Consider the following 27,331-nt stretch of genomic DNA (forward strand, 5'->3'; position numbering starts at 1 on the left):
TTAAACATCCATTAAACCTGCAGGTTGCTGTGTGATTTTCATACTTTTCATCTGTTCTTTGTATTGTTTTTTTTTTTTCCACCAGGATGAATCTGATACTGTATTTATCATCATGCTATTCTGCTGTTTGATGCAATAAAATAAAAGTCATCTCAGTGCAGCGTTGATGTTAATTAATGACACTTTTCTTTTTCAACAGTACACGGTTTTAACTTTATTTAGAGTTTCCATCGTATGAAAAGTCAAAAGATACAAAACTTTGTCTGCTACAAAACGAGTTCGACTTGTCTACGTGGTTTACAGCTTCATCATGAATAATTTAAACAACAACACACAGAATCTGAGATCAGAACAGCGGAGAAAACGTCTCGTCTCCGTCCTGAAACGTTAAATATCACAAAACAAAACATGTCAAAGTGAAACTGCTACCATTTATGATTTAAGACTTACAGAACCGTTACATCTGAGACACTTTAAACATTTATATTGTTAGAAATTCAGAGCATTAAATGACTTCTAGCCAACAGGATAAACAAGGAAGCCCCTTCAAAATAAAAGGTTAACAAACAAGCAATTCCAACATGTTTGGACCACTTGGTCTCGGCTTTTTATTACCTAAAGTGGCTCGTTTGTTCATTTCTTCTTTTTATTTTTCTTATATTTTGGAGTTTCTGCTTCCTGCCTCCTTCAACACATTTTCTGATGTAGTTCCCATGTTTTTTTTGGGTGTTTTATTTTGGAATGAAGCCATTAAAATATAAAAACCTTTAACAGTCGACTTTTAAACATTGCACATGTCCTTAAAACGAGCCGGAGAGAAATACGTCCTGTTGTTGGGTTGTTGAGCCTAAAAAATAAAACACTGTTTGACGAGAGAATATTCTGCTGGAGCAGCAAAAAATAAAACACTTTTTTTAAAAACATTAATCTAACAATGAGAGAAAAAGCAAAGTAGTAAAGTCTTCTGAATGAGAGAAATGTTACAAAGCATGTCGGAAATGTAGAATCAGTGCTTGAATCTTTAAAAAAAACGAAACTGTGTCCCGATTTCAAAATCATTTAGTAGTTAAAGTAACATGCCTGCATGTAGAATAAATATTGAGCACACTTGAAATGCAAAAACCAACCAAAATACCCCCAAAAAAACCATTTAAATAACTTGTAGAATATAATATAATAATTTTTGCAGTATTTGCATGATGCTTGTAGAAAGACAAAGTGTAGTTTTATGTCTGACTTCTGCAGAAAAGTCGACTTTTAAGAGGCTTTGTTGTATTTTTAATGAGCCAGAAATTAATGTAGTTTTTGTTTTTGCACTGTCAGCATAATTCACCAGTTTAAAAGTAGTTTAAAATGTAGAACTGGGACACAGTTTAACCCTTTGATGCTCAACATGCAAGTTTTTATCTTCTATTTCTTTGCAATAAATTAATTTCATCATTCAGTATTGCAGGTTTTCCTCAAATAACTTGTTTCTGATCATCATGCATGCTCATTTCTTGTTTTCATTTCTTACTTTTTGAATAAAACCCTTTTTTTATCACTACTCTTCTAATGCACAAGGTGTTTATATGTTGTCACCAATTTAAAACCTGACAAAGAAGACACAAATATTAACTATCCTAGTTTGTTAAATTGGTGTTTTTTTCCAATGTGAATTATTATTTGGTGGCTCTAATAAGCCTCAAATGTTAAAATATGTGACTTTTGGCCCAAGAAAAGTCTCTCATTTATTGCAAAAAGTGGCCTGAACTAACTAAAACTTTCTTCTTTTTTTGTGTCTGTGAAGAAATTTCTAACCCAAGTTTCAAAAACTGCTACTCTGATGAGGCAAACTTGAAAAAAATGTATGAAATTAAGACAACAAAACCAGAAATTGCATCAATTTTGTTGTTAAACTGGTGTTTTTTCCAATGGAAATCATTATTTGGTGGCTCTAATAAGTCTCAAATGTTAAAATATCTGATTTTCCAACAACTCTTTTAAAGTTAAACCTTCAAAATAAGACAAACATAGTTTTGACCCATGTAATAATACAAAAACTAGTTTTCTTCATAAAGTATGAAAGGAAAAATGGATATAATGATCTGTTGTAATAAATAAAAAGATATTAAAATGATGTGCATTAGAAGGTGTTTATATATTGAGCATCAAAGGGTTAAAGAGGCATTTTTGTATTTAAATGAGCCGGAAATTAATGTAGTTTTTGTATAATCTGCACTGTCAGCATAATTCACCAGTTAGAGATTAAAAAGTAGAACTGGTTTAAACCCAGTTTAAAGGCCTTAAAGTCTCACTAGCAGCTCCTAGAGGCTCAACTGTGGCATTACACCCCACGGCCTGAAATAATAAAGTAAAGGGAGAATAAAACTTATGATTTACTTATACTTATACTTAAGATTTATTTGAGTCTTTTCCTCTGCAGATCAGATTATAAACACAATAAAAAGAGAAACATTCAGTTGTGGAGCATCAGGAACTTTAACTTCTGCAGTTCATGATTTATTTTTTGTCTCCATCCTGATAATAAAACAATATTTTCTGTTTCTCTCAGCAGTTAGAAACAGAAACACCAACAAAAAACTGATGGAGATGAACACTTCTTTGGTTTTCTATCTAAATATTTTAGTTCTGGTTCGTTTTTTGCTTGTTCTTGTTGTCACAGTTTCACCACAAAAACAGCTTTTAATCGTTTGTACGTGAAATTAATCTACCAGAGATGATTTATTGGAGCAAATCTCAGCACGTTGACTGTAAAAACTGTCGTTATAACACTTAGTTTGATCTTTTTCCCTTTTAAGGTTCTTGAAATGGGAATATAAAATACATTTACTGGTTTATAACCTTCTTAAAATAAGGGAATTATGTGAATTATTGGAGCAAAACTTTAATTATTTAACAATAACTACATGGTGTTTCGTTAACAGGCACTTAGAGAAACAAAGAAAATGCTACTTGATGAACCAAACACGTTGATTTCTTGTTTTTTTTTTTGCAGACAAAAGCTGCTTTTAAAGTTACGCAAGAAGAGATTTTGTAGTTTTTCTGCACAGTTTCTTTTGTTTGTTGATGATTTGATTGTAAAAATTAGTTTCAGCCGCAGTGACTGTTTGTCAACAATCACTCAGAAGGTCCTGTTGGAGCCTAAAAACATAAACTGGACCAGGTCCTGCAGGTCCTGGAGGTCCTGGAGGTCCTGGAGGTCCTACAGGTCCCTGCAGGTCCTGGAGGTCTTGCAGGTCCTGCAGGTCCTGGAGGTCCTGGAGGTCCCTGCAGGTCCTGCAGGTCCTGGAGGTCCTGCAGTTCCAGGAGGTCCTGCAGGTCCTGGTCCAGTTTATGTTTTTTAGGTCCAGTTTTTTCACTCAGAAGGTCCTGTTGGATCCTAAAAACATAAACTGGACCAGGTCCTGCAGGTCCTGGAGGTCCTGGAGGCCCCGGAGGTCCTGGAGGTCCTGCAGGTCCTGGAGGTCCCTGCAGGTCCAGGAGGTCCTGCAGGTCCTGGTCCAGTTTATGTTTTTTAGGTCCAGTTTTTTCACTCAGAAGGTCCTGTTGGATCCTAAAAACATAAACTGGACCAGGTCTTGCAGGTCCTGGAGGTCCCTGCAGGTCCTGCAGGTCCTGCAGGTCCTGCAGGTCCTGGTCTGGTGTTTCTTCCTCAGGTAGACTGAGAACCCTCCAGGTGAGAAGGAGTCCACCTGTCCACAGTTTGTTCACCTACAGAGAGAAAAGAGTTAAAATACTAGAAGAATAAAAAGTAAATAAACAAGGACGACCATTTATGACAACAACAAACAACATGTCCAAAAATGATTTCCTCCTAAAAAAATTCATACTGTAGCATGTCGATTTCTGTCAAATTTTAAAATGCCTAAAAATGCTTAAAATGAGTCAATTATAGTCTGTTGATGCATATTAGAGCATAATATGACCAGAAATGACAGAAAACCACCATAAAATGAAAACAAGTCAAAAAGAGTCAAACTTTAAAACGCCTAAAAATACTTAAAATGGATCAGTAGTCAACAGAGTGACACATGTCAGAGCACAATATTGGCAGAAAGGACAGAAATAAATATATAAATATACATTTTAAGCGTTTTTAGGCTTTTCGAAATTTGACCATTTTTGACAAAAATCGACATGCTTTGGATGACTTTTTATTGATCTGGTTCATTTTTGGACATCCCATAATATGGTGATTTTTCACTATTTTTGGACAAACGATACTATCACATGTATCAACAGACTGTAATTAAGTCATTTTTAGCATTTTTAGCCATTTTAAAATTTGACCATTTTTGACAAAAATCAACATGCTATAGTATGACTTTTTTTGTTGATCTGGTTCATTTCTGGACGTCCCATAATTTGGTGTTTTTTCACTATTTTTGGACAAACTACTACTACATGTATCTACCGAGTATAAATGGGCCATTTCTAGCATTTTAAGGCATTTTAAAATTTCATAGTATAGTATGTCGTCAAAATTTCTTGAAAAAAAAAATCAACATGACTTTTTTTTGTTGATCTGGTTAATTTTTGGACATCCCATAATATGGAGTTTTTTTGTCATTTGCAGCCATATTATGCTCTAATATGTACCAACAGACTATAATTTACCCATTTCTAGCATTTTAAAATTTGACCATTTTTGACAAAAAAACATCATACGACTTATGACTTTCTTGTTTTCAGGGGTTTATTTTTGGACATCCCATAATATGATGTTTTTCTGTCATTTCCGGCCATATTATGCTTTAATATGTACCAACAGACTATAATGAATCCGTATTTAACATTTTTAGGTATTTTGAAATCGGATCATTTTTGACAAAAATCGACATGCTATAGTATGACTTCTTTTTTGTTGATCTGGTTAATTTCTGGACGTCCCATAATTTGGTGTTTTTTCACTATTTTTGGACAAACGATACTATCACATGTATCAACAGACTAATGAAGTAATTTTTAGGCATTTTCAAATTTGACCATTTTTAACAAAAATCGACATGCTATAGTATGACTTTTTTTTTTGATTGGATTCATTTCTGGACGTCCCATAATTTGGTATTTTTTCACTATTTTTGGACAAACTACTACTACATGTATCTACCGAGTATAAATGGGCCATTTCAGCATTTTTAGGCATTTTAAAATTTCATAGTATAGTATGTCGTCAAAAATCGACATACTATAGTATGACTTTTTTTTAAATCTGGTTCATTTTTGGACGTCCCATAATATAATGTTTTCTGTCATTTCTGGCCAACAGACTATAATTAATCCGTATTTAACATTTTTAGGCATTTTGAAATCGGATCATTTTTGACAAAAATCGACATGCTATAGTATGACTTTTTTATTGATCAGGTTCATTTTTGGACATCCCATAATATGGTGGGGTTTTTTTTGTCATTTCTGGCCATATTATGCTCTAATATGTATCAACAGACTATAATTTACCTATTTTAAACATTTTTAGGCATTTCAAAAATTTGACCATTTTTGACAAAAATCGACATGCTATAGTATGACTTTTTATTTGTTAGTGGGTCATTTTTGGACATCCCATAATATGGTGTTTTTTTGTAATTTCTGGCCATATTATGCTCTAATATGTACCAACAGACTATAATTAATCCGTATTTAACATTTTTAGGTATTTTCAAATTGGACCATTTTTGACAGAAAACGACATGCTATGGTATGACTTCTGTTTTTTTTTTAGGGGGTAATTTCTTTATCCGATACTTCCTGATAAGTGATGATTACCTGCTGGTCCAGCCAGGTGAGTGGTGTGGGGCTAGGCGTGGTGGGGGGCGTGGTCGGGGCAGGGCTGGCTGTGTCGGTACGCCATGATGAAACATGACGACTGGTGCCACCAGTAGAACATCAGCACCAGCAGCAGGTGCCACACCTGGTGGCTGGAGCCCAGGTAGTTCAGCTGGCCTGCAGCAGCACAGAGACCAGGTTAAAACTCTCACTGCATCCGTCTTTCACCATGTGTTCCAGGTTTCTATCCAGGTTTAAAAAGCTCTTTGACTTCTTCATGAGGTAGAAACGTCCAGCAGCTTGTTTCCTGCTGCAGCTCAACTCTACAGTTCACATGTCACATTTAATGCATCAACTCTTTATCAGCAAAGGTAAAAAAACACCTCAACCTTTTTTCGAGATATTTTCAAATTCTGCACTTCAGCATTTTAATGTAATATTTTATGTTTAATATTCTTTTGTGATTTTTGTGTAGTTTTATGTGTTTTTTTGTATTTTACTGTGCGTTTCTTTAATTTTTGTATTTTTTGTGTTTTTTAATTGTGTTTTATGTGTGTTTTTGTGTGTTTTTATATACGTGTTTTTTATTTTTGTGTGTGTTTTTTGTCCTTTTTTGTGTTTTTATGTGTTTTATGTAATTTTTTGTGTGGTTTTTGTAAAAAAAATGTATGTGTTTTTGTGTTTTTTATGTGTGTTTTTGTGTGTATTTTAGTCATTTTTGTGTGGTAATTGTAAAAAAATGTATGTGTTTTTGTGTTTTTTGTGTGTGTTTTTATATACGTGGGGGTTTTTTTGTGCGTATTTTATGTTTGTTTTTTGTCCTTTTTGTGTGTTTTTATGTGTTTTATGTGTGGTTTTATGTAATTTTTTGTGTGGTTTTTGTAAAAAACAAAGTATGTGTTTTTGTGTTTTTTGTTTATTTTTATATATGTGTTTTTTGTGTGTGTTTTTGTGTGTATTTTAGTCATTTTTGTGTGGTTTTTGTAAAAAAAATGTATGTGTTTTTGTGGTTTTATGTGTGTTTTTGTGTGTTTTTATATACGTGTTTTTTTATTTTTGTGCGTATTTTATGTGTGGTTTTATGTAATTTTTTGTGTGGTTTTTGTAAAAATATGTATGTGATTTTGTGTTTTTATGTGTTTTTATATACGTGATTTTTATTTTTGTGTGTATTTTATGTGTTTTTTGTGTTTTTTTTCCTTTTTGTGTGTTTTTATGTGTTTTATGTGTGGTTTTATGTCATTTTTTGTGTGGTTTTTGTAAAAAAAATGTATGTGTTTTTGTGTTTTTATGTGTGTTTTATGTGTTTTTATATACGTGTTTTTTATTTTTATGTGTGTTTTTTGTAATTTTTTGTGTGTTTTTTTATTTTTGTGCATATTTTATGTGTGGTTTTATGTAATTTTTTGTGTGGTTTTTGTAAAAAAAATGTATGTGATTTTGTGTTTTTATGTGTGTTTTATGTGTTTTTATATACGTGATTTTTATTTTTGTGTGTATTTTATGTGTGTTTTTTCTCATTTTTTGTGTGTTTTTTGTCCTTTTTGTGTGTTTTTATGTGTTTTATGTGTGGTTTTATGTCATTTTTTGTGTGGTTTTTGTAAAAAAAATGTATGTGTTTTTGTGTTTTTATTTGTGTTTTTGTGTGTTTTTATATACGTGTTTTTTATTTTTGTGTGTATTTTATGTGTGTTTTTTCTCATTTTTTGTGTGTTTTTTGTCCTTTTTGTGTGTTTTTATGTGTTTTATGTAAATTTTGTGTGTTTTTATGTCTTTTATGTAATTTTTTGTGTGGTTTAAAAAAAAAAAATGATGTGTTTTTGTGTCTTTTGTGTGTATTTTAGTCATTTTTTGTGTGGTTATTGTAAAAAAATGTATGTGTTTTTGTGTGTATTTTGTGTGTTTTTATTTTATTTTTTGTGTTTTTTATCCGTGTTTTTTGTCATTTTTTGTAAAAAAAAAAAAAAAAAATGTATGTGTTTTTGTGTCTTTTTATGTCTTTTTTGTAAATAAAAATTATGTGTTTTTGGTTTGTTTTTTGTGTTCAGAATGTTGATCCAGTAAGTCAGAATGAAATAATGATCTGGTGATGAAGGTGAGGTTGTGCTGGTTTATACAGACAGAATGAAAATGAGCAACAAAACAACATTTTGACAGAGTTTATCAAGCCCAAAGGCTGTTTGAGAACCTGTTTCTAAAAAAGAAAACTATAACTTTGGACCTTTTTCAACATGTTTCCAGTCAGTATTATAATATTGATGATTCCTGATCAACTATGATATAAATAGTTCCAGACTGTTTATTTGCTCTGAACAACAGAGGAAATTAAAAAGGTCTCACCTGGGAAGTAGCGTTCAGGGACCTTTGAAACGTAGAAAATGAGAGCTAGCACAGCGATGAAGTACATCCCCAGGACCCGAGGGACGAACGCCTGAAAGAGAAGAAGATTTATTAAAATATGGAAATAATTAAAAAAAATAATAATGTATTATAATGACTCTTAATCCTAAATCAGTAGCATAAACAACATTATACGATACAATTAGAGGTTAAATATAGGAAAGAATGCTGCTGAATATGAAGAAAACTTGACAAGAAGATGATCGCGAGATGATTTCTGGGGGTCGCCAAATCATTTCATCAGTCAGCTCTGTCTCCACTGTGTTAAAGTGTTCATGTGTTTTAGTCTTTTTGGTCACTTAATGTCTTTTTTTGGTCATTTTGTGTCTTTTTTGGTCATTTTGTTTCCTTTTTTTAGTCATTTTGTGTCTTTTTTTTTTGGTCATTTTGTTTCTTTTTTGTGTCATTTTGTCTTTTTTTGGTCATTTTGTCTTTTTTTAGTCATTTTGTTTCTTTTTTTGGTAATTTTGTTTCTTTTTTGGCTCATTTGTGTCTTTTTTGGTCATTTTGTGTCTTTTTTGGTCATTTTGTGTCTTTTTTTGATCATTTTGTGGTCAATTTATTACTTTTTTAGTCATTTTGTGTCTTTCTTGGTCATTTTGTGTCTTTTGGGCAATTTGTGTCTTTTTTTTGGTCATTTTGTGTCTTTTTGGGTCATTTTGTGTCTTTTTTGATAATTTTGTGGTCAATTTATTTCTTTTTTAGTCATTTTGATTCCTTTTTTTGGTCATTTTGTGTCTTTTTTGGTCATTTTGTGTCTTTTTTTGATCATTTTGTGGTCAATTTATTTCTTTTGTAGTCATTTTGTTTCCTTTTTTTGATCATTTTGTATCTTTTTTTGTCATTTTGTGTCTTTTTTGGTCATTTTGTGTCTTTTTTGGGCAATTTGTGTCTTTTTTTGGTCATTTTGTGTCTTTTTAGGTCATTTTGTGTCTTTTTTGATAATTTTGTGGTCAATTTATTTCTTTTTTAGTCATTTTGATTCCTTTTTTTGGTCATTTTGTGTCTTTTTTGGTCATTTTGTGTCTTTTTTTGGTCATTTTGTGTCTTTTTTTGATAATTTTGTGGTCATTTTGTGTCTTTTTTGGTCATGTTTGCTTTTTTTTGGTCATTTTGTTCATTCTTTGGGTGATCTGAACTGTGCATGTGAGATTGTGTTCAGTGAGTGGGGGTCACGGACAACATGCATGTTAAATTGGGGGTCGCGACTCAAAAAGGTTGAGAACTACTGATCTAGATCAACGAGGACAGGAGAGGCTGTTTACACAGAGCTGAGGGGAGAGGACAGGAGAGGCTGTTTACACAGAGCAGAGGGGAGAGGACAGGAGAGGCTGTTTACACAGAGCTGAGAGGAGAGGACAGGAGAGGCTGTTTACACAGAGCTGAGAGGAGAGGACAGGAGAGGCTGTTTACACAGAGCTGAGAGGAGAGGACAGGAGAGGCTGTTTACACAGAGCTGAGGGGAGAGGACAGGAGAGGCTGTTTACACAGAGCTGAGGGGAGAGGACAGGAGAGGCTGTTTACACAGAGCAGAGAGGAGAGGACAGGAGAGGCTGTTTACACAGAGCAGAGGGGAGAGGACAGGAGAGGCTGTTTACACAGAGCAGAGAGGAGAGGACAGGAGAGGCTGTTTACACAGAGCTGAGGGGAGAGGACAGGAGAGGCTGTTTACACAGAGCTGAGGGGAGAGGACAGGAAAGGTTGGAAACGTGACAAGACTTCAATATGTGGACCTTTTTTTAGGTAATTTCACGTTTTTTTAGGTTCCTTTTTTTGTCATTTTAGGAAATTTTGTGTCTTTTTGGTAATTTTACGTCTTGGTTTGGTTGTCTTGTGTCTTTTTTGGTAATTTCTGGAAATTTTGGTATCTTTTGGGGAAATTTACGTCTTTTTTGTGGTATTTTTGCAACTTGTTTGATCATTTTGTGTCTTTGGAAAATTACGTCTTTTTTTGGTGATTTTGTATCTTTTTGGGGAAATTTAAGTATTTTTTGGTAATTTTGCTACTTTTCTTGGTCATTTTGTGTCTTTTTTGGAAATTTTTTGTCGGTCATGAGACAAATATCCACTGAAAATCTGTTTACACAGAGCTGAGAGGAGAGGACAGGAGAGGCTGTTTACACAGAGCAGAGGGGAGAGGACAGGAGAGGCTGTTTACACAGAGCTGAGAGGAGAGGACAGGAGAGGCTGTTTACACAGAGCAGAGAGGAGAGGACAGGAGAGGCTGTTTACACAGAGCAGAGAGGAGAGGACAGGAGAGGCTGTTTACACAGAGCTGAGAGGAGAGGACAGGAGAGGCTGTTTACACAGAGCTGAGAGGAGAGGACAGGAGAGGCTGTTTACACAGAGCTGAGGGGAGAGGACAGGAGAGGCTGTTTACACAGAGCTGAGAGGAGAGGACAGGAGAGGCTGTTTACACAGAGCTGAGGGGAGAGGACAGGAGAGGCTGCAGGTAGAAGATGTAAAATGTGATAAATTCAATTATGACCGTTTCTGAAGCAGCACCTTTAAAACTAAGCAGTTATTAATAAATGCATTCAAAGCTTCTATTGATGTTTTGGATGCATGTTGTCATATTTCAACCATGTAAGAGCTGAAATAGACCCCAATTGGGGTCGCGAGATGATTTCTGGGGGTCGCCAAATCATTTTGGAAGTCAGCTCTGTCTCCACTGTGTTTAAGTGTTCATGTGTTAATGTGTTTTAGTCTTTTTGGTCATTTAATGGTTTTTTTTTGTTATTTTGTGTTTTTTTCTTTTTGTCATTTTCTGTCTTTTTTGGTCATTTAGTGTCTTTTCTGGTAATTTTGTGTCTTTTTTGGTCATTTTGTTTCCTTTTTTTGGTCAATTTGTTTCTTTTTTGGGCCATTTTGTGTCTTTTTTTGGTCATTTTTGGGTCAATTTGAGTCCTTTTTTGCAGACTGACCTGGACGAGCTCTGAGGAGAACCCTCCGGTGATGCAGATCCAGTGGACGGTGGGGACGAGGCCGTATCCGGCCACCAGGCAGAAGATGAGCGAGCGCAGCTGCTTCCACTGCTTGCTGAGGTAATGAGGATGGATCTGAGCGAAGAAGACGGCCAGGATCATCGCCAGGACCGTCACCAGGTACACCTGCCGCCAGTACTAAAGGGACACGAGGACACGGAGGACAGGGAGGACAGGGAAGACAGGAAGGACATGTTAAATCCTCTCAGGAGTCAAAACTTCAGGATAAAAGTTACAGTATCTTGTCCAAATGGTTAAAAGATAAAAATCCAAAATGGGATTAAAAAAAAGTCATAGTATAGTATGTCGTCCAAATTTCATAATAAAAGTCATAGTAGAGTATGTTGTCAAACTTTCATAATAAAAGTCATAGTATAGTACGGTGTCCGAATTTCATAATAAAAGTCATAGTATAGTACGGTGTCCGAATTTCATAATAAAAGTCATAGTATAGTATGTCGTCCAAATTTCATAATAAAAGTCATGATATAGTATGTAGTCCGAATTTCATAATAAAAGTCGTAGTATAGTACGGCATCCAAATTTCATACTAAAAGTCATGATATTGTATGTTGTCCGAATTTCATAATAAAAGTCATGATATTGTATGTTGTCCGAATTTCATAATAAAAGTCATAGTATAGTATGTTGTCAAACTTTCATAATAAAAGTCATAGTATAATATGTCGTCCAAATTTCATAATAAAAGTCATGATATAGTATGTAGTCTGAATTTCATAATAAAAGTCAATATATAGTATTCATCCATCCATCCATTATAGTTGTCGTCCAAATTTCATAATAAAAGTCGTAGTATCGTATGTCGTCTGAATTTCATAATAAAAGTCATAGTATAGTACGGCGTCCGAATTTCATAATAAAAGTCATAGTATAATATGTTGTCCGAATGGTTAAAAAATAAAAGTCCAAAATGGGATTAAAAAAAAAAAAGTCGTAGTATCGTATATCGTCCGAATTTCATAATAAAAGTAGTAGTATAGTATGTTGTCCAATTGGTTAAAAAATAAAAGTCCAAAATGGGATTTAAAAAAAAAAGTCGTAGTATAGTATGTAGTCTGAATTTCATAATAAAAGTCATAGTATAGTATGTCGCCGAATTTCAGAATAAAAGTCATAGTATAGAATGTCGTGAAACTTTCATAATAAAAGTTGTAGTATAGTCTGTCATCCGAATTTCATAATAAAAGTCATAGTATCGCATGTCGTCCGAATTTCGGACAACATACTATACCACAACTTTTATTATGAAATCTCAAATGCTTATTTTTGTTCTCTGGAGTTCAGATTCTTACAGAAAACGACCTCCCGTGTGAAGATTTCCTGTTTTATATCGCTGTATACTAAATATCTTCAGGGTTTGACTGCTGATCAAAGGAAACAAGGAACAAAAGACGATTCAAAGACTTCTCCTTGAACTCTGGGAACGTGTGATTTTAACAGTTTTCTGATCTTTAATTGACTGTAAATAACGCAGATTAATCAAAAAAAGACATGAATTGTTCGTCGAAGCCATGAAACACTTTGTGTGTTCACACCTCACTTCTTTATATATGTGCTCGTTTTTTAAAAACTTGCATATATTATTTGCACAAAACAGTGCCTGTGATCTGTTTGCTGCATGTGCTAAAAAATGTCTCCAACTGTTTGCAGAGCAGAAACGCTGCGACTTAAACTTCTATAAGTGAGTGTGTGTGTGTGTGTGTGTGTGTGTGTGTGTGTGTGTGTGTGTTCAGCCTGGACAGCCTCGTCGTCTCCGTCCCTTCTGTCCGTTTGTGTGGATGTAGGCCTCCGTCCAGTCACACGTCCTCGTGTGACGAGTCCTGCTGAATTTCACAGTGAATAAATTTGCACCAGGAACAAGGCCTCGCTCGGCTCCAGCCAAATAATTCACCAAGCTTCTTCTTCTTCTTCTTCTTCTTCTTCTTCTTCTCTCCGAGCAGACACCGTGTTCTCTTCTCCAAATCTGCATTTTCTATAAAACACTCCCCGACGAGTCGAGACGAGTCGACAGAGAGTTTGTTTGACTGGCTAAAAATATAAAAATCAGTTTTTCTGTACAGGGACTTGGCTTGCGGCGGGAGTTAGAGCCCCCCCAGAAGCAGAGCCCCCCCAGTCTCCAGTCTTGGCAGGGACCGGGAGGCCCCCTTTTCATCTGAGACAGCTCCCAGACTTGCGAACGTCATATGGTGGGGAACAGGAGTGACGGAGCGCTCCGTGAACGCAGCCATCTGGTTTGAGCTGGAGCAGCTTTCAGCTGCGTTCTGGGGGCAAAATAACCCGGCGCTTCCAATATGCGGGGGAAAGCGAACAGCAAGGAGCACAGCCAAATACTTCAGGAGTTAAAAATAAATAAATAAATGAATTCAAAAGAGAAGCAACCAGCACAGAATAAATAAATAAATAAATAAATAAAGAAGTGTATGGTGGTGGTGGGCGGCTGTCATCAGAGGCTGCTTTTTCTTTTTTTTTTTTTTTCCAAGCGGCGAGCGCAGCTAAAGGTGTCGTGTTGCGTTTTCACCGGGAACAATGAGTCAATCAGCAGACGGTGGGCTCCACTTCAGCTTTATTCAATTACAGAGCCGCTTCGGTCGGGCCGAAGGACGTGGAGCAAAAAAAACTAAAGCGTCTCCAGGGAGGACGGAGGTGGTTCAGACGGGAAAGTATTGATTCACACAGAAACATATTTATATTATCTATAATGTGCATGAAGCAAAAAAGGTCTAAAACCAGATAAAACAGTAAATCTAAAGGTCTAAAACCAGATCAAACAGTAAATCTAAAGGTCTAAAACCAGATCAAACAGTAAATCTAAAGGTCTAAAACCAGATCAAACAGTAAATCTAAAGGTCTAAAACCAGATCAAACAGTAAATCTAAAGGTCTAAAACCAGATCAAACAGTAAATCTAAAGGTCTAAAACCAGATCAAACAGTAAATCTAAAGGTCTAAAACCAGATCAAACAGTAAATCTAAAGGTCTAAAACCAGATCAAACAGTAAATCTAAAGGTCTAAAACCAGATCAAACAGTAAATCTAAAGGTCTAAAACCAGATCAAACAGTAAATCTAAAGGTCTAAAACCAGATCAAACAGTAAATCTAAAGGTCTAAAACCAGATCAAACAGTAAATCTAAAGGTCTAAAACCAGGTAAAACAGTAAATCTAAAGGTCTAAAACCAGATCAAACAGTAAATCTAAAGGTCTAAAACCAGATCAAACAGTAAATCTAAAGGTCTAAAAGCAGATCAAACAGTAAATCTAAAGGTCTAAAAGCAGATCAAACAGTAAATCTAAAGGTCTAAAACCAGATCAAACAGTAAATCTAAAGGTCTAAAACCAGATCAAACAGTAAATCTAAAGGTCTAAAACCAGATCAAACAGTAAATCTAAAGGTCTAAAAGCAGATCAAACAGTAAATCTAAAGGTCTAAAACCAGATCAAACAGTAAATCTAAAGGTCTAAAACCAGATCAAACAGTAAATCTAAAGGTCTAAAACCAGATCAAACAGTAAATCTAAAGGTCTAAAACCAGATCAAACAGTAAATCTAAAGGTCTAAAACCAGATCAAACAGTAAATCTAAAGGTCTAAAAACAGATCAAACAGTAAATCTAAAGGTCTAAAACCAGATCAAACAGTAAATCTAAAGGTCTAAAACCAGATCGAACAGTAAATCTAAAGGTCTAAAACCAGATCAAACAGTAAATCTAAAGGTCTAAAACCAGATCAAACAGTAAATCTAAAGGTCTAAAACCAGATCAAACAGTAAATCTAAAGGTCTAAAACCAGATCAAACAGTAAATCTAAAGGTCTAAAACCAGATCGAACAGTAAATCTAAAGGTCTAAAACCAGATCAAACAGTAAATCTAAAGGTCTAAAACCAGATCGAACAGTAAATCTAAAGGTCTAAAACCAGATCAAACAGTAAATCTAAAGGTCTAAAACCAGATCAAACAGTAAATCTAAAGGTCTAAAACCAGATCAAACAGTAAATCTAAAGGTCTAAAACCAGATCAAACAGTAAATCTAAAGGTCTAAAACCAGATCAAACAGTAAATCTGAGGGAAATGATCTTGCTGCATGGACAGATAATTTACCTTGACAAGATTTATTAAATTAAGATTATTAAATCTAGAAATAAGCATGTTGAACACTTAAAATAAGAAATTAACTCTTAAAACAAGATAAATGACATGTTTGAGTTCTGCTGACTTCTATGCTGCAGGACTTATATATATTGCAGTGAAGAATTAGGCCACAATAAGTAAAATGTGACAGAATAGTCATTTGCAAAGAAAAAAAAAACCTGTAAATATTCACTAAACAAGCTTAATTTGGCAGCGTTTTATTTAGACCTATTGTCTCCTGAGTACATGTATAAATGAAATAATGAAATAGTTCCTTTTTTAATAAAGAAAAAATATATAATCACTTTAAAATCACTTTAAAATTAACCTGTTTTATGTGTTAAACTTCGACCTGAAAAGTAACTAAAGCTGTCAGCTGAATGTAATGAAGTAAAAAAGTACAATATTTGCCTATTTTTTCATACTTTATATCGGCATAGTAGAGTAGCTCTTACTGTTCACTGTACAGGGGATTTATTGTAGTTATCTAATATGCATTTATAGTTGTATTTCTGCTGCTGTGACACTTCAGTTTCCCTCAATAAAGTCTATCTGAGAGGTGAAGTACTGTACTGCAAACAAAAAACAAAAATCCCTAAACCTGGCATGCAGAAATCGGATAAAAATCAGAGAAGTGAATCTTTGGGCTGTTGCAGTAGAAGACTCATAGTTAACGAAAACTAACGAAATAACGAAAACTAGAATTGAAAAAACATTTTCGTCAACTGAAATACAAACGAGAGTTTTTAAGAAAATGATAACTAACTAAAACTGTATTTTGTGGTTACTAAACTAACTAAAACTAACTAAAATGATAGTGAAATGTCCTTCGTTTTCTTCTTTGTCAACTTTTTTCATACAGAATGACCGTGATGACACCATGTTGGCTGGAAAGAGAAACTTCTCAGCTTTCAGAAAACATTGGAATATTCCCGAAAGTTTAAACCGTTTAGTTATTATGGTAAAAGTGTCTCCGGAGCAACACTCTGTAAACTTTGGATGTTGTGTTTTCACTGAGTGCAAGTAAAAGTCTTCAATTCAACCATGAGACTAAAAATCCCAGTTTTTCGCGGCAGCGCTGAAAATCCAGCAGAATACATGTAGAGGAAAATACTAAAAACTAAACTAAAACAAAGTAAAAATATACTAAAACTAATAAACACTCAACTAAAACTGATAAAAACTAAACTAAAACCAATAAAAACTCAACAAAAACTAATAAAAACTCAACAAAAATGAATAAAATCTGAATTGAAACTCAACTAAATCTCAACTAAAACTAATACAAACTCAACAAAAACTAATAAAAACTCAACTAAAACTAATAAAAACTAAATTAAAACTCAACTAAAACGAATAAAAACTAAATTAAAACTCAACTAAAACTAATACAAACTCAACTCAAACTAATAAAAACTCAAATAAAACTAATAAAAACTCAACTAAAACTCAACTAAAATGAATAAAAACTCAACAAAAACGAATAAAAACTCAACTAAAACTCATCTAAAACTAATAAAAACGAAATTAAAACTCAACTAAAACGAATAAAAACTAAATTAAAACTCAACTAAAACTAATACAAACTCATCTAAAACTCAACTAAAACTCAACTAAAATGAATAAAAACTCAACAAAAACGAATAAAAACTCAACTAAAACGAATAAAACTCAACTAAAACGAATAAAAACTCAACTTAAACTAATAAAACTCAACCAAAACTAAACTACAACTAATAAAAACTCAACTAAAACCAATAAAAACTCAACTAAAACTAATAAAACTCAACGAAAACTCAACTAAAACCAATAAAAACTCAACTAAAATGAATAAAAACTCAACTAAAATGAATAAAAACTAAATTAAAACTCACTAAAACTGTTAAAAACTAAACTAAAACCAATAAAAACTCAACAAAACCTAATAAAAACTCAAATAAATTGAATAAAAACTAAATTAAAACTCAACTAAAATGAATAAAAACTTAATTAAAACTCAACTAAAACTAATAAAAACTCAACAAAAACTAATAAAAACTCAACTAAAACTCATCTAAAACTAAATTAAAACTCAACAAAAACGAATAAAAACTCAACTAAAACTCAACTAAAATGAATAAAAACTCAACAAAAACGAATAAAAACTCAACTAAAACGAATAAAACTCAACTAAAACGAATAAAAACTCAACTTAAACTAATAAAATTCAACCAAAACCAATAAAAACTCAACTAAAATGAATAAAAACTCAACTAAAATGAATAAAAACTAAATTAAAACTCACTAAAACTGTTAAAAACTAAACTAAAACCAATAAAAACTCAACAAAACCTAATAAAAACTCAACTAAAATGAATAAAAACTAAATTAAAACTCAACTAAAACTAATAAAAACTCAACAAAACCTAATAAAAACTCAAATAAATTGAATAAAAACTAAATTAAAACTCAACTAAAATGATTAAAAACTTAATTAAAACTCAACTAAAACTAATAAAAACTCAACAAAAACTAATAAAAACTCAACTAAAACTAAATTAAAACTCAACAAAAACGAATAAAAACTCAACTAAAACGAATAAAACTCAACTAAAACGAATAAAAACTCAACTTAAACTAATAAAATTCAACCAAAACTAATAAAAACTCAACTAAAACCAATAAAAACTCAACTAAAACTAATAAAACTCAACCAAAACTCAACTAAAACTAATAAAAACTCAACTAAAATGAATAAAAACTAAATTAAAACTCAACTAAAACTGTTAAAAACTAAACTAAAACCAATAAAAACTCAACAAAACCTTATAAAAACTCAACTAAAATGAATAAAAACTAAATTAAAACTCAACTAAAACTCAACTAAAACTAATAAAAACTCAACAAAAACTAATAAAAACTCAACTAAAACTAATAAAAACTAAATTAAAACTCAACTAAAACAAATAAATACTAAATTAAAACTCAACTAAAACTAATACAAACTCAACTCAAACTAATAAAAACTCAAATAAAACTAATAAAAACTCAACAAAAACTCAACTAAAATGAATAAAAACTCAACAAAAACGAATAAAAACTCAACTAAAACTCATCTAAAACTAATAAAAACTAAATTAAAACTAAACTAAAACGAATAAAAACTAAATTAAAACTCAACTAAAACTAATACAAACTCAACTCAAACTAATAAAAACTCAACTAAAACTAATAAAAACTCAACTAAAACTCAACTAAAATGAATAAAAACTCAACAAAAACGAATAAAAACTCAACTAAAATGAATAAAACTCAATTAAAACGAATAAAAACTCAACTAAAACTAAACTAAAACTTATAAAAACTCAACTAAAACTAATAAAAACTCAACTAAAACTAATAAAACTCAACCAAAACTCAACTAAAATGAATAAAAACTCAACAAAAATGAATAAAAACTCAACTAAAACGAATAAAACTCAACTAAAATGAATAAAAACTCAACTTAAACTAATAAAACTCAACCAAAATTAAACTAAAACTTATAAAAACTCAACTAAAACCAATAAAAACTCAACTAAAACTAATAAAACTCAACCAAAACTCAACTAAAACCAATAAAAACTCAACTAAAACTGATAAAAACTAAACTAAAACCAATAAAAACTCAACAAAAACTAATAAAAACTCAACTAAAACTCATCTAAAACTAATTAAAACTCAACTAAAACGAATGAAAACTAAATTAAAACTCAACTAAAACTAAAACAAACAACTCAAACTCAACTAAAATGAATAAAAACTCAACTTAAACGAATAAAACTCAACTAAAACGAATAAAAACTCAACTTAAACTACTAAAACTCAACCAAAACTAAACTAAAACTTCTAAAAACTCAACTAAAACCAATAAAAACTCAACTAAAACTAATAAAAACTCAACTAAAACTGATAAAAACTAAACTAAAACCAATAAAAACTCAACAAAAACTAATAAAAACTCATCTAAAACTAATTAAAACTCAACTAAAACGAATGAAAACTAAATTAAAACTCAACTAAAACGAATGAAAACTAAATTAAAACTCAACTAAAACTAATACAAACTCAACTCAAACTAATAAAAACTCAACTAAAACTAATAAAAACTCAACTAAAACTCAACTAAAATGAATAAAAACTCAACAAAAACAAATAAAAACTCAACTAAAATGAATAAAACTCAATTAAAACGAATAAAAACTCAACTAAAACTAAACTAAAACTAATAAAAACTCAACTAAAACTAATAAAACTCAACCAAAACTCAACTAAAATGAATAAAAACTCAACAAAAATGAATAAAAACTCAACTAAAACGAATAAAACTCAACTAAAATGAATAAAAACTCAACTTAAACTAATAAAACTCAACCAAAATTAAACTAAAACTTATAAAAACTCAACTAAAACCAATAAAAACTCAACTAAAACTAATAAAACTCAACCAAAACTCAACTAAAACCAATAAAAACTCAACTAAAACTGATAAAAACTAAACTAAAACCAATAAAAACTCAACAAAAACTAATAAAAACTCAACTAAAACTAATCTAAAACTAATTAATACTCAACTAAAACGAATGAAAACTAAATTAAAACTCAACTAAAACTAAAACAAACAACTCAAACTCAACTAAAATGAATAAAAACTCAACTTAAACGAATAAAACTCAACTAAAACGAATAAAAACTCAACTTAAACTACTAAAACTCAACCAAAACTAAACTAAAACTTCTAAAAACTCAACTAAAACCAATAAAAACTCAACTAAAACTAATAAAAACTCAACTAAAACTGATAAAAACTAAACTAAAACCAATAAAAACTCAACAAAAACTAATAAAAACTCATCTAAAACTAATTAAAACTCAACTAAAACGAATGAAAACTAAATTGAAACTCAACTAAAACGAATGAAAACTAAATTAAAACTCAACTAAAACTAATACAAACTCAACTCAAACTAATAAAAACTCAACTAAAACTAATAAAAACTCAACTAAAACTCAACTAAAATGAATAAAAACTCAACAAAAACAAATAAAAACTCATCTAAAACTAATAAAACTCAACCAAAACTCAACTAAAACCAATAAAAACTCAACTAAACCTAATAAAAACTCAACTAAAATGAATAAAAACTCAATTAAAACTCAACTAAAACTCAACTAAAACTAATAAAAACTCAACTAAATTGAATAAAAACTAAATTAAAACTCAACTAAAATGAATAAAAACTTAATTAAAACTCAACTAAAACTAATAAAAACTCAACAAAAACTAATAAAAACTCAACTAAAACTCATTTAAAACTAATAATAACTAAATTAAAACTCAACTAAAACGAATAAAAACTCAACTAAAATGAATAAAAGCTAAATTAAAACTCAACTAAAACTAATAAAAACTCAATTAAAACTAATAAAAACTCAACTAAAACTAATAAAAACTCAACTAAAATTCATAAAAACTCATAAAAACTCAACGACAACTAATAAAAACTCAACTAACACTAATAAAAACTAAACTAAAATTCAACTAAAACTAATAAAACTCAACTAAAACTAATAAAACTCAACCAAAACTAAACTAAAACTAATCAAAACTAAACAAAAACCAGCAAACTCACCCTAAAAAACTAACTAAAACTATTTGAAAACAAAAAAAATCACAACAAAACTAATGAAAAACCCAAAACTATAACAATAAACCTTGGTAAAACCTTAATAACCCTCCATGCAGATACTGTATATAAACCAGAGAAGAAGAGAACTGACGTTGTTGCAGTAGAAGGTGTAGAAGACTCCTAAACTAAACTAAAACTAATGAAAACTAAACTAAAACTAATGAAAACTCAACTAAAACTAATAAAAACTCAACTAAAATTCATAAAAACTCAACTAAAACTAATAAAAACTCATAAAAACTCAACTAAAAAGAATAAAAACTCAACTAAAACAAATAAAAACTCAACTAAAACGAATAAAAACTCAACTTAAACTAATAAAACTCAACCAAAACTAATAAAAAACTCAACTAAAACAAATAAAAACTCAACTAAAATTCATAAAAACTCAACTAAAACTAATAAAAACTCATAAAAACTCAACGACAACTAATAAAAACTCAACTAAAACTAATAAAAACTCAACTAAAATTCATAAAAACTCAACAAAAACTAATAAAAACTCAACTAAAACTAATAAAAACTCAACTAAAACTAATAAAAACTCAACTAAAATTCAACTAAAACTAATAAAAACTCAACTAAAATTCATAAAAACTCAACAAAAACTTCACTACAACTAATAAAAACTCAACGAAAACTCAACTAAAACCTATAAAAACTCAATTAAAACTCATAAAAACTCAACGAAAACTAATAAAAACTCAACAAAAACTAAGCATTTTCAAAAATTAAAAACTAAATAAAACTACTAAAAACTAAACTAAAACTAACTGAATTTGAAAACAAAAATTCACAACGAAGTTAAAACTAAAACTAATGAAAAACCCAAAACTATAACAATAAACCTTGGTAAAACCTTAATAACCCTCCATGCAGATACTGTATATAAACCAGAGAAGAAGAGAACTGACGTTGTTGCAGTAGAAGGTGTAGAAGACTCCGGGGACGTAGCAGCCCAGGATGCCGATGATCAACTAAAACTAAACTAAAACTAATAAAAACTGAATTAAAACTCAACTAAAACTAATAAAAACTCAACTAAAACTAATAAAAACTCAATTAAAACTCAACTAAAACTCACAAAAACTCAACTAAAACTAATAAAAACTCAATTAAAACTCAACTAAAACTAATAAAAACTCAACTAAAACTAATAAAAACTCAACTAAAACTCAACCAAAACTAATAAAAACTCAATTAAAACTCAACTAAAACTAATAAAAACTCAACTACAACTAATAAAAACTCCACTAAATCTAATTAAAACTCAACTAAAACTAATAAAAACTCAACTAAAACTAATAAAAGCTCAATTAAAACTCAACTAAAACTAATAAAAACTCAATTAAAACTCAACTAAAACTAATAAAAACTCAACTAAAACTAATAAAAACTCAACTAGAATTAATAAAAACTCAACTAAAACGTCACTACAACTAATAAAAACTCAACTAAAACTCAACTAAAACTAATAAAAACTCAACTAAAACTAATAAAAACTCAACTAAAATTTATAAAAACTCAACTAAAACTAATAAAAACTCAACTAAAACTCACAAAAACTCATAAAAACAAATAAAAACTCAACTAAAACTAATAAAAACTAAACTAAAATTCACAAAACTAATAAAAACTAAACTAAAACTAAGCATTTTCCAAAACCTAAAAACTCAAGTAAAACTAGCAAACTCTCTAAAAACTAACTAAAACTAACTGAATTTGAAAACAAAAATTCACAACGAAGTTAAAACTAAAACTAATGAAAAACCCAAAACTATAACAATAAACCTTGGTAAAACCTTAATAACCCTCCATGCAGATACTGTATATAAACCAGAGAAGAAGAGAACTGACGTTGTTGCAGTAGAAGGTGTAGAAGACTCCTAAACTAAACTAAAACTGATAAAAACTAAACTAAAACTGATAAAAACTCAACTAAAACTGATAAAAACTCAACTAAAACTAAACTAAAACTAATACAAACTCAATTATAACTAATAAAAACTCAAATAAAACTAATAAAAACTCAATTAAAACTAATAAAAACTCAACTAAAACTAATAAAAACTCAACTAAAACTCAACTAAAACTAATAAAAACTGAACTAAAATTCATAAAAACTCAACTAAAACTAATAAAAACTCAACTAAAACTCAACTAAAACTAATAAAAACTCAACTAAAATGCATAAAAACTCAACTAAAACTAATAAAAACTCAACTAAAACTAATAAAAACTCAACTAAAATTCAACTAAAACTAATAAAAACTCAACTAAAATTCATAAAAACTAATAAAAACTAAACTAAAACTAAGCATTTTCCAAAACCTAAAAACTCAAGTAAAACTAGCAAACTCTCTAAAAACTAACTAAAACTAACTGAATTTGAAAACAAAAATTCACAACGAAGTTAAAACTAAAACTAATGAAAAACCCAAAACTATAACAATAAACCTTGGTAAAACCTTAATAACCCTCCATGCAGATACTGTATATAAACCAGAGAAGAAGAGAACTGACGTTGTTGCAGTAGAAGGTGTAGAAGACTCCTAAACTAAACTAAAACTGATAAAAACTCAACTAAAACTGATAAAAACTCAACTAAAACTAAACTAAAACTAATACAAACTCAATTAAAACTAATAAAAACTCAAATAAAACTAATAAAAACTCAATTAAAACTAATAAAAACTCAACTAAAACTAATAAAAACTCAACTAAAACTCAACTAAAACTAATAAAAACTCAACTAAAATTCATAAAAACTCAACTAAAACTAATAAAAACTCAACTAAAACTCAACTAAAACTAATAAAAACTCAACTAAAATGCATAAAAACTCAACTAAAACGAATAAAAACTCAACTTAAACGAATAAAAACTCAACTTAAACTAATAAAACTCAACCAAAACCAATAAAAACTCAACTAAAACGAATAAAAACTCAACCAAAACTAATAAAACTCAACCAAAACTCAACTAAAACCAATAAAAACTCAACTAAAACCAATAAAAACTCAACTAAAACCAATAAAAACTCAACTAAACTGAATTTGAAAACAAAAAAATTCCCAACAAAACTAATGAAAAACCCAAAACTATAACAATAAACCTTGGTAAAACCTTAATAACCCTCCATGCAGATACTGTATATAAACCAGAGAAGAAGAAGTATAACTGACGTTGTTGCAGTAGAAGGTGTAGAAGACTCCGGGGACGTAGCAGCCCAGGATGCCGATGGAGACGCCGGCGTAGTCCAACGCCAGCCAGCGGCGGCTCGTCTTCTCCGATCGGTGGCAGCAGAACAGGTGATAACCCACCGAACACAACATGCACAGCTGAGGAAGGACACACAACACGCAGGATGTGAGATAACAAGTAGCTCAATATTATGATTCAACCAAACCATTTCCTCTCTAAATCCTGCCTTTTTTTTAATGGGATCATGTTTTTTTTAATTGGACTTGAAGACTCTGGTTGTCAGAGCTGGTCCAGCCAACTGCTGGACTGATTATTTGTTCATTTGTTGAGCAGAACTGCCAATATTTTGGATCAGGTCTGATGTCCTTCTGCAGCCGCTCCCATTAAGGTAACACCATGCGATTGTCACATATTCAGTTTCCAGGATATTCGGCTCATTTGGAGAAGGAAAAAAGACACAAATGGCCAAAAAAAGACACAAAATTACTAAAAAAAAGACACAAATGACCAAAAACGACACAAAATGACTTAAAAAAGACACAAAATGACCAAAAGGAGACACAAAATGACTAAAAAAAAGACACAAAATGACAGAAAAATACACAAAATGACTTTAAAAAGACACAAATGACTAAAAAAAGACACAAAATGACAGAAAAAAACTAAATTACTTAAAAAAAGACACAAAATGACCAAAAAAAGACACAAAATTACAAAAAAAAGACACCAAATGACAGAAAAATACACAAAATGACAAAAAAAGACACAAAATGACAGAAAAAAACTAAATTACTTAAAAAAAGACAAAATGACAAAAAAAAGACACAAAATGACAAAAAAAAAAAAGACACAAATGACCAAAAACGACACAAAATGACTTGAAAAAGACACAAAATGACCAAAAGGAGACACAAAATGACTAAAAAAAAGACACAAAATGACAGAAAAATACACAAAATGACTTTAAAAAGACACAAATGACCAAAAAAAGACACAAAATTACTAAAAAAAGACACAAATGACCAAAAACGACACAAAATGACTTGAAAAATACACAAAATGACCAAAAAAAGACACAAAATTACAAAAAAAAGACACCAAATGACAGAAAAATACACAAAATCACAAAAAAAAGACACAAATGACAGAAAAATACACAAAATGACAAAAAAAAGACACAAAATGACAGAAAAAACTAAATTACTTAAAAAAGACACAAAATGACCAAAAAAAAGAAACAAAATTACAACAAATAAAGACACAAATGACCAAATACGACACAAAATGACTTAAAAACGACACAAAACAACTTAAAAAAGACACAAAATGATGTAGCTAAATATTATGATTCAACCAAACCATTTCCTCTCTAAATAAGCCTTTTTTTTTTAATGGGATCATGTTTTTTTTTATTGGACTTGAAGACTCTGGTTGTCAGAGCTGGTCCAGCCAACTGCTGGACTGATTATTTGTTCATTTGTTGAGCAGAACTGCCAATATTTTGGATCAGGTCTGATGTCCTTCTGCAGCCGCTCCCATTAAGGTAACACCATGCGACTGTCACATATTCAGTTTCCAGGATATTCGGCTCATTTGGAGAAGAAAAAAAGACACAAATGGCCAAAAAAAGACACAAAATTACTAAAAAAAGACACAAAATGACTAAAAAAAAAGACACAAATGACCAAAAACGACACAAAATGACTTAAAAAAGACACAAAATGACCAAAAGGAGACACAAAATGACTAAAAAAAGACACAAAATGACTTTAAAAAGACAGAAATTACTAAAAAAAGACACAAAATGACCAAAAAAAGACACAAAATTACTAAAAAAGACACAAAATTACTAAACAAAAGACACAAATGACCAAAAACTACACAAAATGACTTAAAAAAGACACAAAATGACTAAAAAAAGACACAAAATGACAGAAAAATACACAAAATGACTTTAAAAAGACACAAATGACTAAAAAAAGACACAAAATGACAGAAAAAAAATTAAATTACTTAAAAAAGACACAAAATTACCAAAAAAAGACACAAAATTACAAAAAAAAAACACCAAATGACAGAAAAATACAAATGTCCTTCTGCAGCCGCTCCCATTAAGGTAACACCATGCGATTGTCACATATTCAGTTTCCAGGATATTCGGCTCATTTGGAGAAACCACCACATTGCTCAACATAAGGAGAAACCATAAAACCTGCCCCGTCGAGGTAAACTTGGCTAAAAAATGACAGGAACAGAGCTGGAATATCCTCCGCAGACACAAAATGAGCAAAAAAAGACACAAAATTACTAAAAAAAGACACAAAATCAGCAAAAAAAGACACAAAATTACTAAAAAAAAGACACAAAATCAGCAAAAAAAGACACAAAATTACTAAAAAAGGGCACAAAATGACAGAAAGAAACTAAATTACTTTAAAAAGACACAAAATGACCAAAAAAAGGAAACAAAATTACTAAAAAAAGACACAAAATTACTATAAAAAAAAGACACAAAATGACTAAAAAAAAAGGGCACAAAATGACAGAAAAAAACTAAATTACTTAAAAAAGACACAAAATGACCAAAAAAAGAAACAAAATGACAAAAAAAGACACAAAATTACAAAAAAAAGACAGAAAATGACAGAAAAAAAACTAAATTACTTAAAAAAAGACACAAAATGACAGAAAAAAGACACAAAATGACAGAAAAAAACCCTAAATGACTTAAAAAAGACACAAATTACCAAAAAAAGACACAAAATGACTAAAAAAAAAGACACAAAATGACTAAAAAAAAAGACACAAAATGACAGAAAAAAAACGAAATTACTTTTAAAAAAAACACAAAATGACAAAAAAAAAGACAAAATCCCAAAATGACTCTGTGTAAACAGCCTGTAGTTCTGTCTGATGATTTTCAGTAAATATTTGTCACATGACCTCTTGTCTCAGAAACATAAATCATGGCTTCATGGTTTTGGTAAAAAATTGCAGAATTTAATGTTTTTAACAAAACCTGGTTAGTGCAAATTGTTTTATTTTGGTGACATTATTATAATATTATTATTATTATTATTATATTATATATAATATTACACATTATAATATATATAA

The 27,331-nt window shown here is 30.6% G+C and overlaps 1 protein-coding gene across 1 annotated transcript in view; it reads right to left on the minus strand.

Annotated features, from left to right (window-relative positions):
- The window catches only part of paqr3a (progestin and adipoQ receptor family member IIIa), a 34,947-nt gene continuing 7,616 nt past the window's right edge, over positions 1 to 27,331 (minus strand). The window contains exons 4-8 of the mRNA XM_059337821.1: positions 24,196 to 24,351; positions 11,097 to 11,294; positions 8,113 to 8,203; positions 5,773 to 5,949; positions 1 to 3,714 (exon numbers count right to left, since the gene is read on the minus strand). Of these exons, the coding sequence (XP_059193804.1) occupies positions 5,804 to 5,949; positions 8,113 to 8,203; positions 11,097 to 11,294; positions 24,196 to 24,351 (591 nt within the window). The 3' untranslated portion in view covers positions 1 to 3,714; positions 5,773 to 5,803. The remainder of the gene's footprint in view (positions 3,715 to 5,772; positions 5,950 to 8,112; positions 8,204 to 11,096; positions 11,295 to 24,195; positions 24,352 to 27,331) is intronic.

This window comes from Centropristis striata, chromosome 7 (genome assembly GCF_030273125.1).
Source record: "Centropristis striata isolate RG_2023a ecotype Rhode Island chromosome 7, C.striata_1.0, whole genome shotgun sequence".
NCBI classification, from domain to species: Eukaryota; Metazoa; Chordata; class Actinopteri; order Perciformes; family Serranidae; genus Centropristis; species Centropristis striata.